The following is a 17,743-nucleotide window of genomic DNA, read 5'->3' on the forward strand; positions in this document are numbered from 1 at the left end:
AATAATAATGTTCTGGTACACTGAGCAGCAGAAAACCTGTTTCCTTTCTGTTGCTCAGTGTTGATGTTTTGTTGAAACCTTATCAAATGCTGCTGCTGCTTTCAGATCCAGAGTTTATGCTCTGGTACAAGCACAAAATCAACTCTCTACTCTGAGCCTGCCCTACACCCAAAGCCAGATCTGACAGCCTCCTGAGACCACCTGTAATGACAGAAGTGGTAGGAGGATGGATGGGAGAAACATACAAGTTTGTACTAAATTTAACTAAAGAATATTAAAAAAGAAGTTAAATACAAAACATAATAAGGATACATTTTAAGTCTTCTATAAATCTCAGTTGGCCAGCTACAGAAACATGTGGTTTAAATGGTGTTCCCCAGTCCTAAGTAATTTCAATACAACTTTTTCCAGGTTAGATCCTCTGCTCTCTCTCATTCTAAGTATTATTGTATTTAATTTTATTTATTTTTTTTTTTTTTGTATATTTGCTCTTGGAAAAAAAACAAAGATGATGCAATGATGGTGGAAACATCTTATAAAAATGCCCACATCCTTACTGATCTTTATAAGCAGTCTCTTTGGATGCTAGCTTTGTAGAATCTATCTGGTAACAAAACAAGTTCCACCTAGCTTTTAATAATCAGGTTTTAAGCTGATGGTTTGGCTGAATTATGTGGCAGAGAAAGTTATTGATAGAAGAGCTTGCTAGACCTCCTTGGCAATGCTCTCTTTTCACTTAAAGACCTTGGTGTAAATCTTTTTAATGGTTTAGCCACAAAAAAAGAATTCAAAGAATCTTTCCCCAATATTTACCACTACACTATCATCTGTGTAAATCATTTTGCTTACTCGTTCTTTTAGCTTCTTTAGATTGTTAGTCTTAATGACAGTATTGCTGTAAAAGTGGGGAAATAAGTGTTTTAAACTGTCTTTAGTCCATAAAACTTTGGTCATTTATAGTAAGTGGGAATTCATCTTGGGTTTTTAAGAGGAGAGGTCAGTCAGACCATCCCTACTTATTTGTGAACCCACGCGATAAAGCACAGCTCAGAGGTAAAACGGAAGGTGGACATGTAAGGGTTAGATGTTCTGAAACTTTGATACAGTTAGTCTTTAAGCTATGAAATATGATTAAGAAGTACCCAGGACTTTTTCATTACACCTTTCTTGTGCTTTATTCTAAAATATGCAGTGCTCAAGAGTGATTTTTAGTGTTAAGTTTGATTGCAGCAAGCTTGGTTATCGTTGCCATCCTTCAGCGGTTCCTGAAGTGTGAATGCCATGCTAATTGCAGTACTGAAAAAAACCCACACCTTTTATTGTCAGACTTATCTCCCGTGTTTCCATTCATTTTCAATACAGTGTGTGGGAAGCTCTTCTGGGCTCAGTGTGGACACAGAGCAGAGAAGCCTTGCAGAAGCACTAGTGCTTTTGTAGTTAAAATCTTTCGCAATGCTCCTAGTGAACCTGAAAGACTTCATTGGTATCTAGTGCAGTATTAATACAAGTTTCAAAACCACTCTGCTTGCTAAGCTTACTTAATATTGATACACTGGCATTGCCGGATCTGAAATAGACTAAAACCAGGCTTTGGCTGGATTTTTTTCCTTAAGAAGTATCATTCAACAGATTGAGCTGACTGTTTGATATGCCAATGCTTTGTCTTAATACTCTTGGAACTTAAAGGCAAATTCTGGATTAGCTGAAGGAAAGGTACTGTCCGGGTCTCCACGTGCCATTTAGAGCAATTCTGTTCCAAAACAGATCTTCCAGTGCCTACGTATAGGAACATAGCTCAAAACAGAGGTGTACTATATCATCATTAATAGACACATTATTTTATGCATCAAAGTATTGGGCTAGCAATGTATGTGCTTTTTAAATTGAGTATCTATTTGTGTATATAATTAATCTGAAGATTAATTCTTGCCGTTCTCTCAAGTGCTATCTCACTTCACTTAGTGGCTTTCCCCACCCACGCCTCCCTCTGTTTACAAACTTAAGCAAAATCACTTCAGGCTGTTCTGTTGTGTTTAGTTTCAAGGGAAACAGGTCGTAATTTGGATGAGAGTCTGACTGTTCCTTTTAATAGGGTAGAATATGGAAAATACACTATATTAAGCATGCGCTGTGGGATAGTCAGGTTGATTTTCAGAATGCTCTTTGCACCTTGCTCAGTTGCTGGTGTGTCTGTGGGGTAGAACAGCATGCTGCTTTCTGCGTGTGAACTTGCACTTTTGGTTTGTTGTTTCCCTTGCATAAAAATCAACCGACTTTAGAAGTAACCAACTATGCAAACAGCAGACTAGCACCTTGTTCAAAAATACATCTATTTGGTTGAATGCAGAAAGTTTTGAGCAGAAACTATGTGGTGTGCGCTGTGCTGAAGAGGTTTGCTGTGTTTTCTCTTTCTGTGGTAACTCAGGTTCATAAAACAAGAGGTAAACACTGGGTAAATATCTTTGTTGAATTTCAGCCTGGGTTATGAACAACGATTTTTGAGGTCTTCGAACCCAGAAAACAATATATGCATTTCAAAATACTTTATCCCTAGCTTGCTTTATTTAGCGTACTTGTGAATAGTTTTTTTTATTATTGATTTTTGTTGTTGTTTTTTCCTATAAGATTTACTAGATGTACTGGAGGTATCCTTTGTACAATTGCATTTTCTCTCACTGGTTCCCTTAGGACATCGTTATCCTCTGCTTATTCAAAGAAAACTGTGTTCTGCCTTCTCATGTTTGGTTTTCTTCCTTACTCTATTTCCATTTGAACAACGATGTTGGTTGGGGAATTCAGAATTAAAACTGCATTGCTTCCTTACCTAGCTGTTACAACTAATCCTGTTCTTGAGAGTTTAATAAAATGAAATGGGAATGGATCCTGACAGAAGGCCTTAGGTAGGGGGATACAATCTGTAAGGCTATGTGTTGTGTGAAAACATTCCTAAAATCAAAGCAACTGATACAAGGACATTTGCAGCCCTACTTATTCAATAAGGAGAAAGTCCTTCCTTAATTACAAGCATGCAAAACCTTAGAAAAATGCAGTGCTGCTTGAAATAGAGGCATCACATCACATAGAAGCAGTCCATCTTTTAGGTGGTTTAATTGATTGTTTTTTAATGTAAACAAGATTTATTGGGACTTGGCTGTATGCTGTTAGTCCATGGAAGCACCACAGAAAGATTTAAGTGAGAAATACTTTCAGTAAAACAAGTCCTATTGCTCTGCTTTTCTGTCATGTCAAAGCCCTAATGTTTATTGTTTCATTATGTATTGTGTTTGTATGAGCAGCTTAGTTAAGCTCCATCTGCTCAGCTCTGGTAGAGTCCAGGAGCTTGTGTAGGATTCTGTTACAGTGCTAGCAAAGTAGTGGATAACTCCAGCACTGTGGCCAACACTCCCTTCTCTCCCTTCATAGCTCTGCAGATTAACTGGCATTAATGCAAGCATTCACAGCTGCACGTGGAATATTACAGAAAGCATGATGGCTCCGTGTTTGCCTTGCATATGCTCATTTGCCTACAAATAGATGCAGAGTCTTTTTTTGGTTCTCTTCCCCCCCCTCCCCTCGCTCTTTTACTTGAGAAAGTGTGCTAGCGTGATAACATCCGTTTTGCTGCATGAGGCCATTAGTTTTGTTTCCATTTATTTGTAACAAATAGAATCCTTCAAAGTGTTCTCAAGATTTGTATGACCCCATTTAAATACAAATGAATTTGTGGTTTCTGAGTTCTTCTATACAGCCCTTTAAAGCATAAACAGTGTATTTTCTTTTGCCGAGCCTTAATTGAAAAGAATTTGATAGAAAAAATAAGAAAAAAAAGCCTAACAAAACAATCAGACTCTTCCTATCCAGTAAGGGTGATTACTGGATGTATTTTGTCATCCCATCTTCATTGGCAGTTTGAGGGTGGTCATCTTGGTGAGCAACCATGGAGACTGTCTGGAATGTTTCCATCTAGGAGGGTAACTTGGGACAGTAGAGGCAGGAGCTAAAAGACTCCCTTTTGAGTTATGTAGATCGAACACCTAAAACCAGACATTTTAATATCTTTGCCAATTTTAGTCATGGTCAGATCAGCCTTAATTCATACTTAACCACTGTTTATGGCACTGCTCCTGCCCATCTCCTTGTTCTCATACATATCACTAAAGAGTATGTCCATTCTGAGTTTTGCTGCGGATTCTCATTCTGTATGGTTTTTGATAGTTTTTTTTCTTCTCTTGAATCTGGAGATTGCATTTGATCCTGAATAGAAAAAGAAGCAGCTTTCTTTGCTGAACAGTCATTTTTTTTGGTGGTGTTTTTATTCCTGATAGCCTCTGCATATTTATAACACCATTCTGGTGTGGGTTTAGCTCAGTGTGAAACGAGCTTTTCATCTTCACTTGAAATATAAGTAGCAAATATGTTTTGAATTGTAAGACCTTCTAGACCCAAAAGATGTCTTCAGCCCAATAGCAGATTGTACTTTCAAGGGGTTAAAACTGCATGGAAAATGTGCCGAGATGCATGTATAAAATGAATTAGTGATGATTGAGATGTATTTTGGTGTTTTTTTTTAAATGTACATTTTAAATAGTCAAATTATGGAATTTTGAGTTGTTCTTTTACATTGGCATCTCTGATTGGCACCGCTGGTAGACGGCTGCTGAGCCCACCTCTAGTTCCTGACTCTGCAGCCTTTGTGGGAGTGTCATGGTTGGAGATGGGGTCTGACCATGTTTACACTGAGGTTAAAATTTCATAGACCCCTTCTTTCCCTGAAAGGAGGTGTGAATATCTCTTAATGAAGCTGAATTTACTACTTTAGGTTGGATCCAGGCTGTGATGCCTGTTCAAGTCTTCGGACAGTCTGAAACAGCTCCTCAGTGCTTTCCTGGTTGCCACCAAGCTAACAATTGTGGGCTTTGTTTTTTCCAGTGTTTCAACTCATTTCTTCCAAAGTGAGGAAGAAGCCAGTCTGCCTTCTTCTCTGTGACCCCCTGAAGGGCAGGGCTGTTGGTAGAGACCGCTACTACAGACCATAGGCTCATCCATATGGAACTGTAGGTGTGAGAATGTCTGCTCTAGGGGACAATCAGCAACAGAAGCACCAGTTACCTGATTATTGCCCCCTGGGTGGTGTGGCTTTGCCTGATAACACTGGCAGAGCCAGCAAAGTGTAGCTTTGCAGTGCTTTGGGATGCAATCTAATTTTGGATGGGTTCTGTGTATTGCTGCAGGGAGCTGCCGAGTTGTGCTATCACGAGTGATATTGCTGTGCTTGAGGATGTGCTCAGATCCTGTTTAAACAATAATTAAACTTCATTTGTAAGGGGCGGTTTAATGTGTGGGAAGACAGATAACATAATCAAGGACACAATTATTCACAAAATCAATAGAAGTTCTAATAATCTCATAAAGTACCATTTCATTTCTTTCATAAAGCTGCTGGGTTTTTCATATTTTCTTCTTGTGCAGGTCAGTTTAATTTTAGGTAATAAATACACTTGTACTGTAGCCTTCTATGGCCAATACATCACCTATTTATATAAACTATATTTGCACAGTCTATTTATAACGTTCCATACTTCAACAAATTGCTTGGCTATTGACCTCTGCTGGGTCTTGCCTGTGTGCATTACTGACTAATAGCCAATTTGTTGTTCTAGCCTGCTCGGTGCTCTGTGTTTCTGATTGGGCCTACAACCCCAGTAATCCAAGTTAATTTTATTTAAAGATATAGAAGTACGCTTACTGGAAGATTAGGCAGGTTTGTGTTGAGAAATGGTAAACCATTGCAATGATTCTCAAGCGTCTAACAAAAAGTCAGCCTAAATATTACTGTTCTAATCTCTTGAGCCTTTTATAACAGTTACACTTCAGAATGGTACAATTTCTACCTATATATGAGAATCTAATCCAGGAAAGCTCTTAAATTAAAAGTATTAAGCCTTCATGATTTCAGTGCAGTAGAACAGCTTACAATTTATGCATGGGCTAATGTCACCTAATTATCAGGTACCTGTTGGAGTGGGATTTAATCACCCGAAGTGAATGGCTGAACACATTGTATGTAATATAGAAGTGCTTTCAGGTCATCTATTTCTGTATGTTTCTTCCCATATGGAAAAAGATATGAAAATAAGAGAATACAATGTAATTTCTGCATTTTAATTCTATACCCTCTTATCAAACACAGCTGTAAAACAAAGCTGAACATACATGAATATATGTACATTTTAAATGAATTATTAACCACCTAATTATTTAGAGATGTGAGGGTATGAAGATGAGCAGAACACACAATCCAACTATAGCCTGGGCTGTAGCACTGCTGTTACTGTCAGTCACAAGTTTAAAATACACACATCATAAGCCATTCTGTCAGCAACCTCACTTTAAATTAGGCAAAGCTCCTAATTAATAAAGAAATGTAGCTGGAGGTTTGTTATCATACAAAGGATTTCAGCTAAATCTTGCATTAATTTCATTTAGAGATGAACATAAAGAATCTACAGCTTAAGAGTATCTGTATTATCAACGCTAAAATTGTTTCTTTTGCCAGTGTTTAAAATGAAAAGCCCACTGCCACAGAAAAAAGGCAATGAACAACAGACCTGGAGGCATTTTCTTTTGGCTAGATTAATAGCAAGTATTCAAAACTCATCTGCAGGGGGCTCAGGCACCTCAGAATATTGAATTGTTCAATTTCCTCTCAGTTACCGCATTACAGTGCTCAAGGCCACTTCTGTGCTTATTTGTCATGCTTGTAAGCACCTAAAGTTTGATTTTTTTTTTTTTGTACTCACTGTGCAGCATATGCAAACATCACTATGAGAATGTCCATAATGGGATTCTAAAGCTTAGTGAACGCAGTACTTGATCAGAGCCATGAGAATTATTTTAGCCATACCTTTATATAATATCAAAACAAGAGCTGTACTTTAATTTTTCCAAGGTGATGTGGAGTTGCTAGAAATTGAAACCTGTATGTAAACGTGGAGGCAAACTGAGCTGTGAGCATCCTTGCTGCTGCTTAAAATAGGAGCACAGTGGGCAAAAGGGAGTACCAGCCCCAAAAGAAATAGGACTTGGATGTTTTCTGATGTAATACTCAATTCTGCACAGCAGACTGGCTTGTCAGGGATTTGTTTCTTTGCATGTGTTCGTCCTTTCTGTTTGCCTTAGTTTGATTACTTTCTCAGTTTGGAGTATGCAGAGATGGTTTCTCATGCTCCTATTCATCTCTGCATTGGGCGATTGTAGTGAGTTTCATTTAACTGCAGGTCTAGAAATACACATGGACTGTGTTTGGGTGTATGTACATGTTGTATGTTTCTACACATTGTCACTTTAAACCAGTGGCTGCATACTGGCATTTTTCTCATCTTTATGGACATTGATCTTATTGAAATTCAAATGGATTTGGGTACTGGCAGATGAGTTCTGGTTTTAGAAGCTGATGACCCAATTCTAAGTTTGTGGCAATAGTTACTAAGTGGTAGCAGAGCTGGCATAAGTAATTGGATTCTTACCACCACAACCAGCAGTCAGAAACTGCTGTTAATCTTGTGTGAGATTGTGCATCACTCCAGGAATCTCCCCAGTTTGTCTCATTTTGATGGCAGATACAGAAACTTCCAGCAATTGGAGCCAGCGGGCAACAATCTTTAAATCACTGGTGCAGGAATTGGCCAATCTTATATTTCAACAGCCTTATGAAAGAGAACAGGGTAACAAAATGAAGCTTTTAGCCTTTTGGAAGCGGGTGGTAATTAAACCACAGGATGAGATCACTCGCTGTGAGAAATGCCACTGAAAATATAATGCTGGTGATTCTTATTTACACCATAGCTACTTTTGGACCCTATATGCTCTTTGAGGTTGTATTACTTCTTAAGTCCACAGTAGAAATGAGTGTGCCTTTTAAGTAGTTTTAACTAAACAGCTTAACCAGCTTTATTAAGGCATTGTGAAGGAGGGGGGTGTTTTCCTGGAAGTACTGACTTAAGTTATCACTGCTCTTTATTTTCTGTACTGGGGAAAGCTGTGCTACCTGTGTATGTGCAAACACACTGAGGTGGTAGAGGAAAAATGGAGTTTCTGCATAGAATAGGATGTCTTTGGTCTCTTGTAAGCAAGTTACAGATCTTCTGTGTTTCTGGCTCACTGCGATCTAGTTTGGTGTTGACTGGCTCAAGTCCCATAGTTTCACCTGCAGTAGTTATGGTTGTACTCCTTCAAGTTACGTTTGGAATAGATTTTTCCATCCACCCACTCAGACACTTTAGATGGAGCTTGTCAACATTCCAATAGTCATGCACCCAAAGGGGTCTTGATGAAATATGCATCCTGTATAGGTTTACTTTCCTTGGAAAGGTTTGTCATGATGTTTGTGATATGCAACACCTAAGAAAATCCTTTCTGCTTGCCACTCTCCATCATTTCTTTGTGCAATTGGTTATTCCTTGTTGTGTAGTAGTGCATATGTTTCCTCATTAATCTGCACCCTTTAAAGAACATTTCTCCTTTTATTTTTATGATAAAATGAAAAATAAATTGGGATCCTACCCTGCTAATTTCTTTCCTGTAGATTTGTATCTTAACCCATTATCCAAACAAGACCTTTAAAGCCCAAAATAGGTCTGATAAGACTGAACTGTACAATTAGTGCCCTACCTATTCCTGGAAGTCTCTTTTAGCTGTGTGTTCCTCCTTTCTCTGAGAATCTCAGTTGCTGTCCTGCTGACGTGCATGCCTAGAATGCCCCTTGTTTTCATCAGGAGAAACAGACCCTGGCACTGCCCAGAAGCATGGTAGATATTTTTTCCCTTTGAAATCACTGCATCTATGAAGCTTTTTCTTATTCTGGTGTTGTCCAGCAGTTCTCTGCTGACTCTTGCTTTTGTCTTTTAATCTAAAGGATTAATTTAATTGAGAATATACAGCGAGATGATCCTCCTCATTTTTATTTTACTGTTTGGTGAAGATGTTATCTTCCTCTCTTTCTGCTCTTTTTCTCCTGATACAGGTTTTGTGTTTTAGATAAAAATGACCTCTGTGACTGTGTTTTCTCAGCTTACTTATTTAGAGACTTCATTACATTTTGCTGCTTTTCATACTAAAGACGTTATTTCCCTAGGAAAATGTAGCTTCACAATACCCTTTCAGGATAGAGCACAGCTGTCTGATCTTATCTGAGGTAGACAGATGCCAACCCTTTCTGCCAAGCACAGTTCTCTTCTTGAAAGAAATACCACCTTCTGTAATCCTTGCAGTTAAAAAATGATCTGCATACATACGTTTGTAAAGTAGGGTTTATTTTAACAAGGTGAAGGAAAGGCAATCAGATGTTAGAGTTGCCATTACAAACGGAACGACTTTTATCACTTACTTACTTCATCACCCATTTCAGTGTAATTGTCTTATTTATACTGGCTTCTCCATTGGAAGAAAGCATAGCAATTTCCAAATGTTTAATTAAAACCTAACAACGCTAGTGTGATGTAACATAGTGTATGAGTGAGAGAAGATAAGGCCCTTCCAAACAATTGGTGTCTAAGTGTTTTGTTATTCTTGTTTTAACTAGCACTGAAGCTGGGGATGCTCCTCTTTGTTGCCTTATGGTTAGTCTGTATCAGGAAGCAGAGCTAGATTAGGCTTTTTTGTTTGTTTTAAACACAAATCATGATTTACCTCACTTGGATTCAGGGAGGGTACACAAAAATTCCCAGTGATGCTTTGGAGAAGCACCTGCCTTAGATGGGTGTGTTGCTGGGGAAAGCACACACATCCATCCTAACGTTCAATTAGGCATAGTTTAGGTACTTAATTTCAAAGCACTAGGACAATAAATACCTAAACATTCATTAAAACTGCCACCACAAAGAAAAAAATCCTTGGCTGACTGACTTGTGTCCAGCTTCTCTGCAGCCACAGAATAATCGGATGTCTTGGGTTGGAAGGGACTTCAGAGATCATACAGATCTAACTTCCTGCCATGAGTGGTTGCCTCCCACCAGCTCAGTCTGTCCAGGGCTCCATCCAACCTGATCTTGAGCATCTCCAGGGATGGGACACATGCTGCCTATCTGAGCAAGCTGTTCCAGTGCCTTACCACCTTCTGTGTAAAGAATTCCCTTCAAGTAATGGAATATCTGAATTAGGTCTCCCTAGAGCCTTCTCTTCTGCAAGCTAAACCCAGCTCCCTAACCTTTCTTCTGAGAGGAGGTTCTCCAGCCCTTTGATCATCTTCATGGCCTCCTCTGGACCTGATCTGAGCATTCTGCGCTGTTGCTGTGTTGGGGGTCCTAAGTGTGGGTGCAGTACTTCAGATGAGGCCTTACTAGGGCGAAGTAGATTTGGAGGGAGAAGGGGAGCACAATCACCTCCCTTGCCTTGCTTGCCACCCCTCTTTTGATGTGTCTCAGTCCTTGCAGAGCTCAGTACCTAGATACCTGCCTCTCACCAGGGAGTCTTTGGGAGTCTCAAGATAGACACCAAATATGTTTCATATGCCCTCCTAGCAGAATGAGGGGGAGGTATAGCCTTTCAATGATTAGAGCATTAGTAAGGGTAGATCTTGACCCGGACTAGAACTGGGATTTCTCTGGGCACTGCACTGAATATCCTACTCAGCGGGCAACTCTTCTTCATCTATGCCCTGTCTTTCTCCTCTTTCCCCTCCTGAGAAAGCTTCTATTCATTACCATGTAACTTCAAAACTGGTGAGAATTTTCAAGGTTTCTGCATTATGTTCCAACAGTTAAAGGATTTCATTTGAAATATGATAGTGTGCTGTCTGGCTGCCTATGTATACCCAAATTTTGAAAATGGTTTTTGAAGAAATACATTCAGAGCCGCCAATTCAGTTCTTCTCGGCATTGTCATGTTATTTTTTTCCTTAGATTTCCCAGAACTCTGCTTTTTATTTTTTCCCTCTGCTATTAAATTTCTCTTCCTCCTCCACAACTTCCCATGCCGACTCTTTAGAAACGCATTTCTTTAACCTTCAAAAGACTCCAAGTATTATATGTATCCCAGATCCTTTGCCTTGGCAGTATGCTGTCTGCTAGTTAGCTAATTGTTGTATATTAGCCTTATATTATCCCCTACCTCTGGCTACCACTGAGGTAGTACTTCTCTCTTTTGGGGAGTGATATTTAGGTAACTGGTTTAGGCTTTGTATCTTTTTTGTGACATTCTCTCAGCATACCATCTCATAATGCAACAGGCCAAAAACACAGAATACATATATATATTGTGGGATTTATTTGAAGGTCTGCTTTGTCTTCTTCCAATGCATTTGTAAGACCTGATGGCCCACAGCATCAAAGACTTGTGTCTCAAATTCTCAGTAGATGCTTATTTGCTCTTCTGGTGGCTTCTGTGAAAGGGCTCAGATCTGCTCATATGGTGTGTATATATAAGGAAGGAATACATGATGACATAAGATCAAGTGTGATGATTAAAGGTTTATTATTGCTATTTGCTATCAGAAATGGCCACATGTTGGTGGCGTTATTTGTGGGAATTGCTTTGATAAGTTCTTTATTCAAAGGGTAAATTCAGCACTGTTAAGGCGGTCATTTGACTGGGGAGGTTTGCTGTTTGCAATGGCATCCTATTGCTTCCTTAGCAAGCACACAAGCATGCAACATCCCAAGAAAAGTGCTAACAGGGAAGCATAGCACTTGGTGCACCCCAACTGCTTGCTATGGACTCTAGCTTAAATACTGACTGTTGCTTGGCCTCGTACTGGAAACTAGTGAATTTTCATGGGTGAATTGACCTCTCCCTGTTACCTCTTTCTATCCTGTCTGTAGTACTTCACCTTTTTTCCTCTCCCTCAAGAAACTCCCCTTGTATTTGGCATTTAAGATGTTGTGCAGTCCCTGGGCTTGTTCCTTTTTCTATGCTGTTGACATACTTTCCTTCTCCACTGCAAATGCATGCCAAGGGTAGAGATAAAGAACTTTAGCTTGCAAACCAATCCCTACAGTTTAGTTAAAGCATCTAGGATGTAACTTTAAGGCTATGTTAGAAACCCAAAGCGGAATGTGCAGAACTCTGGTAGGGAGAGTGGATACAGGTAGGAAAAGTGGCTGTGTGTTTGTTGGGTAGCTCGGTGACAGCATGGACTCTCAGTGCTAAGTATTGGGAAATGTTACAGGGCAGGAATGCTGTCTCCAAATCACAATTGGTCCATGGTTAGTGGGTTAAAATTCTGCTGGGCCTGTAAGAAGTTTTGCTGTTACATCTGTATGTTGCTAAAATTATCATTGGGATGAATCTGAAAAACAAAGATAATACTCAAAGCCTTACTGAGATGGGTGTAGAAGAGAACTATCACTGTAATAGTCATATTTAGCTAAATTAGTAAGAAAAATACCATTTATTTCAGCAAATTTGAGCACATTTTGCACACACAAATAGGTAATTTTAAAGAAGCAAACTTCTCAAGAAGTTACTAGAAAGGAAAATTCTGTTTTGAAGTATAGAACTGAAAATGGTAGCAAACAGTAAAACATATTGCCTTTTGTTAAGATTAATCCATAGATAACCAAGTACTATGTTCAAGTAGTTATTTAAACTTAACCAGTACAATCATGTGTGCTTTATCCATTTTGCTTGATGCTCTTCTTGTACTGTAACACAGCAGACTAAGTACGATGACTTATGCAAAGTACTATACTTGGAATATTTTAAATCACTTTAAAGGATCTCAGATCAAATGGTGTATATCTTAGCATTTTTACTTCACCCACGTAGCATGTAATCTGAATGGCCAAGTGTATATGAGAAAACAGAGACAGAAGTGGCATTAGGCATGTTTCTGTTCTAACAATGTACCTACAAACAGATGGGAGAACCAATCTCTTGGGTAAAACAAGAGGATGCTCAGCAGGTCTGGAGAAGCTCCTGTCATTCCAGTGCCTGAACATCCAGTAAAGTACTTGCTGTTAAAACTCCTGAGTTTCACAACTTTGCCTCATAAATGCATGTTTGTGCATGCTATGAACGATGCTTCTCTACCAAATGATTACAATAATAGCTAGGATATATGAATTCATACAATAAAAACACACAAATCAATGATGAGTGACCTAGTGCTTACACTCTTCAGAGGTGAACTCTGAGAACTCAGTTCATCTGTCTCTAGAAATTAAACACTTTCCCTGGGTTTATTAGGGACATATAGGATTTATGTTGTGTAACAGCTTACTTCTCTACTGCTTCTAGCTCCTGGGGGCAGAGAAGTTTTAAATTATAAATAAATTTCAGCAAAGGTGAGGATCTGTCCCTATTTATGTACAAATACATAGTGCTCAATCTGTATATGTGTGGGCTTAAAGTCTGTTCCTCAGAGAAATTAGAATCATAGAAATTAGAATTATTGTTTTGAATAAGTATTATCTGTCTATACCATGAATATTTGGGCCACAGTGCTCATGGACCCAATTTCTGCCACACTCAATCAGCGTTACTGAAATTCCAATGTTATTTAGTAATTGAAACCCTGAGCACAATACTGAGATCTTCAAGCTCATTTGAACTCAACTGTTCATCCTGAGTAGAGAGAGAAAAGAATTTAAAGCTGTACAGAGCTGCTCTAAGCAGGAGATAAAGCCAAATTCCACCAGCCTGCTCCTGCTTTTGCTATTGAAAAAATATTCTGTATAAGTTCCATGTAAAACTAGAGAGATGAATTCTCATTTACAGTGGAAAAAGTCCAGTTCCTGTGGAATTGTGCAAATGATTCAAAAATTTCAAGCAGTGAGCTCACAGCTAATACTACAGTGAAAAGGTGAGCCTCACTTTCCTTATGCTCACTTCAATAGCTCCAGAGATGGCAAATGCAATGTATTTTAATAGGCTAAGAGCCACTTCTCTAACAGCAGTGACATCACAACACTGCGAAACTCGGAGCATAATCAATACAGAATTTACCCAGAATTGTTTGAAATTGCATTACTTCTTTCATTTCAGTGTATTACATTGAATTATACAACTAAATGAATAGCATTGGCTGTAAAGCAGCTCAGATGCTTTGGTTTAATGGATGTGGAACTTGCTTTACGATCAGGTTCAATTATAAAGTAAGGAAGCTTTTAACAGACAAAGTTTTTCAAACCTACAGAAGGAAAGTCACGTTTGGAAGATGTGTTTATAGAAATCTATACCTGCATGCATACACTGACACAATGCCAAAAATGAGGAAGCACTGTATAAGTAGGAAGGTACAATCAATGCCAAAGCAAAACAAAGATTACAACCTGGCAGCAATTTGAAAGAAAAGGATGGAAAACTTATGAAGCCAATGAGCTCTTCTCAATCTAGCAAAATATACGGCATGTGGCTTTTGGTGAGTGAGGAGGGTGTGGGTCGCTGTGACTTGGCTTCAGTATTTTTCTCATCTTGGATTTTAAGCAGGAAATGTAGTGCAGGTTTTCTAGGTATCATGTTTGTGTTTTCCAAGTGTGAAAATAAGGCAGTTAGTGTGTGCTGGGGAGGTGAGAAAGGAAGCCAAAACTGTACTGTTGTACAAGCAATACACCAAGATATTGCTCTTGCTAATGATAATAGTTCTTTGTCATATATGCCAGAACTGGCTTTGTGCTTTGAATCTCCCGAGCCTCCTCCAGACTGAACAACCCCAGCTCCTTCAGCTGCTCCCCATAGGTCTCTGCTTTGCACCCTTCACAGCTCTGTTGCCCTTATCTGGTTGTGCTGTAGGGCCTCAATGTCTTCCTTGTAGCGAGGGGGCCCAAAGCTGACCACAGTAATTGAGGTGCAGCCTCACCAGTGTGGGGTGGCAGAGAAAGTGAGTGATGAGTGCTTACTCTTTCAGCCCTCTAATTTGGCTGTGGGGGAAGAACTGAACAGCTGGCACTGGGGAGGCGAAAAGGGCAGTTGTTTTTGGAGCGCTTCTCAGTGGTGCAGTTAGAAGGCTTATAAAGAACAGAAAGTACTTCATAAAGTAAAAAGGATAATAAAGGGCTAACTAAATATATAAGGCCTTGGGCAACCTGCTCTAGCTGTGGTGTCCCTGTTCATAGTAAGTAGTTGGATTAGATGGCTTTCAGAGGTCCTTTTCAACTCTAAGGATTCTATGATTGCTTATATAACTATGTAAAAGACAGCAGCTATATTTTAAATCCACCACTAGTGGGCCTTATATGTCTAGTTTGTCACTTTATTCAAGGACAAAAACCATCCCATGCACGTCTGCTTTTTAGTCTGGTTAAAAAGCAAGCACACAGTATATAAGTTAATAACTGGCAGGGAGACAGGTGACATCAGTGTTGAATGGGCATAACATAGGAACGGCCTGGGTGACGGGTAATTTTAGAGAGCCCTTGGGAGCCCCCCTTTACTGCACAGTTGCTACCGGCCATAGAAACACCTGCTGCTGTTTGGAGGGCTGGGGCGAGCTGCTCTGTTAAGAAGGGAAAAAGCATCACGTGCTGCCGGGCTGGGACACGAAGTGCTGGCAGTGGGAGCTTCCCATACCCCAAAGCAACCTTCCCTGGGGCTGCTGATGGGGTCAGGCAGAAGAGGAGTGGGCGGCCTCGTGTCAGCCCCTGCCGGCGGTGAGTGGGGCGGGTCGGGTTCCACCATGTGACACAGGTTGGGGAGGCATGGAGTCCGGGATGCTCAGGTTTAACGTTTCTTGTGCTAAAATAGCAGCCGTGCCAGGTGCAAGCGTGTCCGCAGGGTTCGGTTTCATTGCGTGCAGCGCAAACCGGAGCACGAGGGCTGAAGAAGTAACTGTTGCAGGGCCGTATACAAGTTTGCTTCCCTCCTCCGCGAGCTTCTCGTCCCGCAGCTCACACCGCCAGCGACCCCTCGGGTTTTCGGTGCTGCGGAAGGGAAAGCGGCGCAGATTAGAGGCGGCCACCCCTCCCCATTAAGAGCCCGTCTGCCCGCTGCCCCCCGCGCATCCCCCCCCGACCCTCACCCTCTTGCGCTGCTCGCTGAGACAGAAGGTGCAGATGGGGCGCTGCGGGCAGGGCTGCGGGGCGGCGGGGCTCTGCAGGCGCAGCACGTTGGCCAGGTGCGAGATGTAGCTGGAGGCCAGGCGCAGCGTTTCGATCTTGGACAGCTTCCGATCCACGGGTTCGGTGGGGATGAGGGTCCGCAGGGCCGTGAAGGCGGTGTTGACGCTGTGGGTCCGGTCCCGCTCTCTAGCGTTGGCCGCCGCCCGCTGCCTGCCGCCGCCCTCCCTCCGCCTCCGTCGCCTCCCGCAGTTACCGGCCGGGGGTCGCCCCGCTGCTCCGCCGCCGTCTCTCGCCCGGTGCTGCCCGGCGCCCTCCGCCCCTTCGTTGGCCTTCATGCTGCCTGCCTCCAACCTGCCGCCCCATGACTTTTATGCTCGCCCCGCGTGTTACTGCTGCCCGCGGCCGGGGGCTGCCGCACCTGTCACCGCGACCCGGCTGCGGCTCCCGGGTTGAGAAAGCGACACTGCGCCGCTCCCCGGAGCCGACGGGGTGATACCCGGTCTGCGCCCCGTGCCGTGTGCCGCATTACACGTGTAGGCACAGCCGATAAAGGGCCCCTTCACCAGCAGCCACAGCGCCTACACGCAAATCCAATTTCTTATTCTGTTCCAAACGTGTGCCTCTCTCAGCCATTTACTTATTAAAAGGTCACCGTGAGCGCTAGTTTATTACACCTCTCTTTTCCATAGAAGTTTGACAAGCCTGTCTACGCTCACCAACTCGGCAAAGGTCACGCTGCAGGTTTGCTGGGATGAATCATCTCTAGCTGATTAAGCATCCTCAATGGACTGCTTAATGCTGTCCCATAAGCCTGTTTGTGGCAGTGGTGTTGTCTAAACACAGGTCCTCCCCAAAGCAGGACTGGATGAGCAGCCATTTGATGTTAATCACAGGCACACAGTTGGGTGAGGCAGCTGCTGCACCAGGGGCTCTGTGTGCTGGGTGTCACCTCCCTGGGACACAGGCTGTGGGCATGAGTAGCGTGTTGTACCATGGCCTTACCATAGCGTATCAATGAGCACAACTGACCAAATGCAGGTTTTTATTTATGTCATATATATAAAACACTCCCTTAACATCCAGCACAGGGTGTAGAAGGGCAGAGCTGGACTGCAGTGCTCTTGACCCAAAGGAGTTGTGTTGGGGTGCAGAGCAAGGATGAGACCCTTCACCAGCTGATGCTGGGAAAAGCAGAAGCTTTCCCTAGAGGCATAAATATAGCTGTTGGACTTCCATAGCACTGCAGGCTCTAGTTTACCTTTTGCAAGGTGAACGATCTTGGATATTAGAAACTGATTTTCAGTGCTTACAACAGCAGTGTTAATTTCCATAGAAGAGATGCCCCCATTCAAGCCTGCATTGTTTTCCCCACAGGTTTCTCCAGTTTTGTTGCATACAGTATTTCTAGAGTGAAATACTGGCTCTGTTGTGCTCAATGACAAAACTGCCATTGACTTTAATGGAGGCAGGATTTCACCCTTGATATGTTCTTGCAGCTGAGCAGTGTAGGTAATTGATTGTTTGTCAGACTCAGACATTTGCTTACCGGTGTTTTCCTGTCCTCAGTATTTCTGCTTCTTTCTTTTTAATCTGTTTATTTGCTTTTGTTATTATTGCTGCAAGTAAAACAAAAGGATGCAGAAAACCTCTCAACAATAAAAAAAAAAATCCTCAGCAGTTTCAGAAGCCTGAGATAAAGCTACTGCTGATATTAACACAACCAGAATGTATGGCTTATTGGTAAACTGGCA

The 17,743-nt window shown here is 41.4% G+C and overlaps 1 protein-coding gene across 1 annotated transcript; it reads right to left on the reverse strand.

The window, feature by feature from the left end:
• Positions 1–11,445: 11,445 nt before the first annotated feature.
• LOC107317045 (transcription factor 15-like) lies at positions 11,446–16,663 on the reverse strand. The gene is made up of 2 exons (XM_015869246.2): positions 15,953–16,663; positions 11,446–15,854 (listed from the first exon to the last, which is right to left on the reverse strand). Exons 1-2 carry the CDS (start codon positions 16,325–16,327, stop codon positions 15,822–15,824), a joined length of 408 nt encoding a protein of 135 aa, XP_015724732.1. The 5' UTR covers positions 16,328–16,663; the 3' UTR covers positions 11,446–15,821.
• Between the last annotated feature and the right edge of the window lie 1,080 nt (positions 16,664–17,743).

The sequence above is a fragment of the Coturnix japonica genome, chromosome 7, assembly GCF_001577835.2.
Source record: "Coturnix japonica isolate 7356 chromosome 7, Coturnix japonica 2.1, whole genome shotgun sequence".
NCBI lineage: Eukaryota > Metazoa > Chordata > Aves > Galliformes > Phasianidae > Coturnix > Coturnix japonica.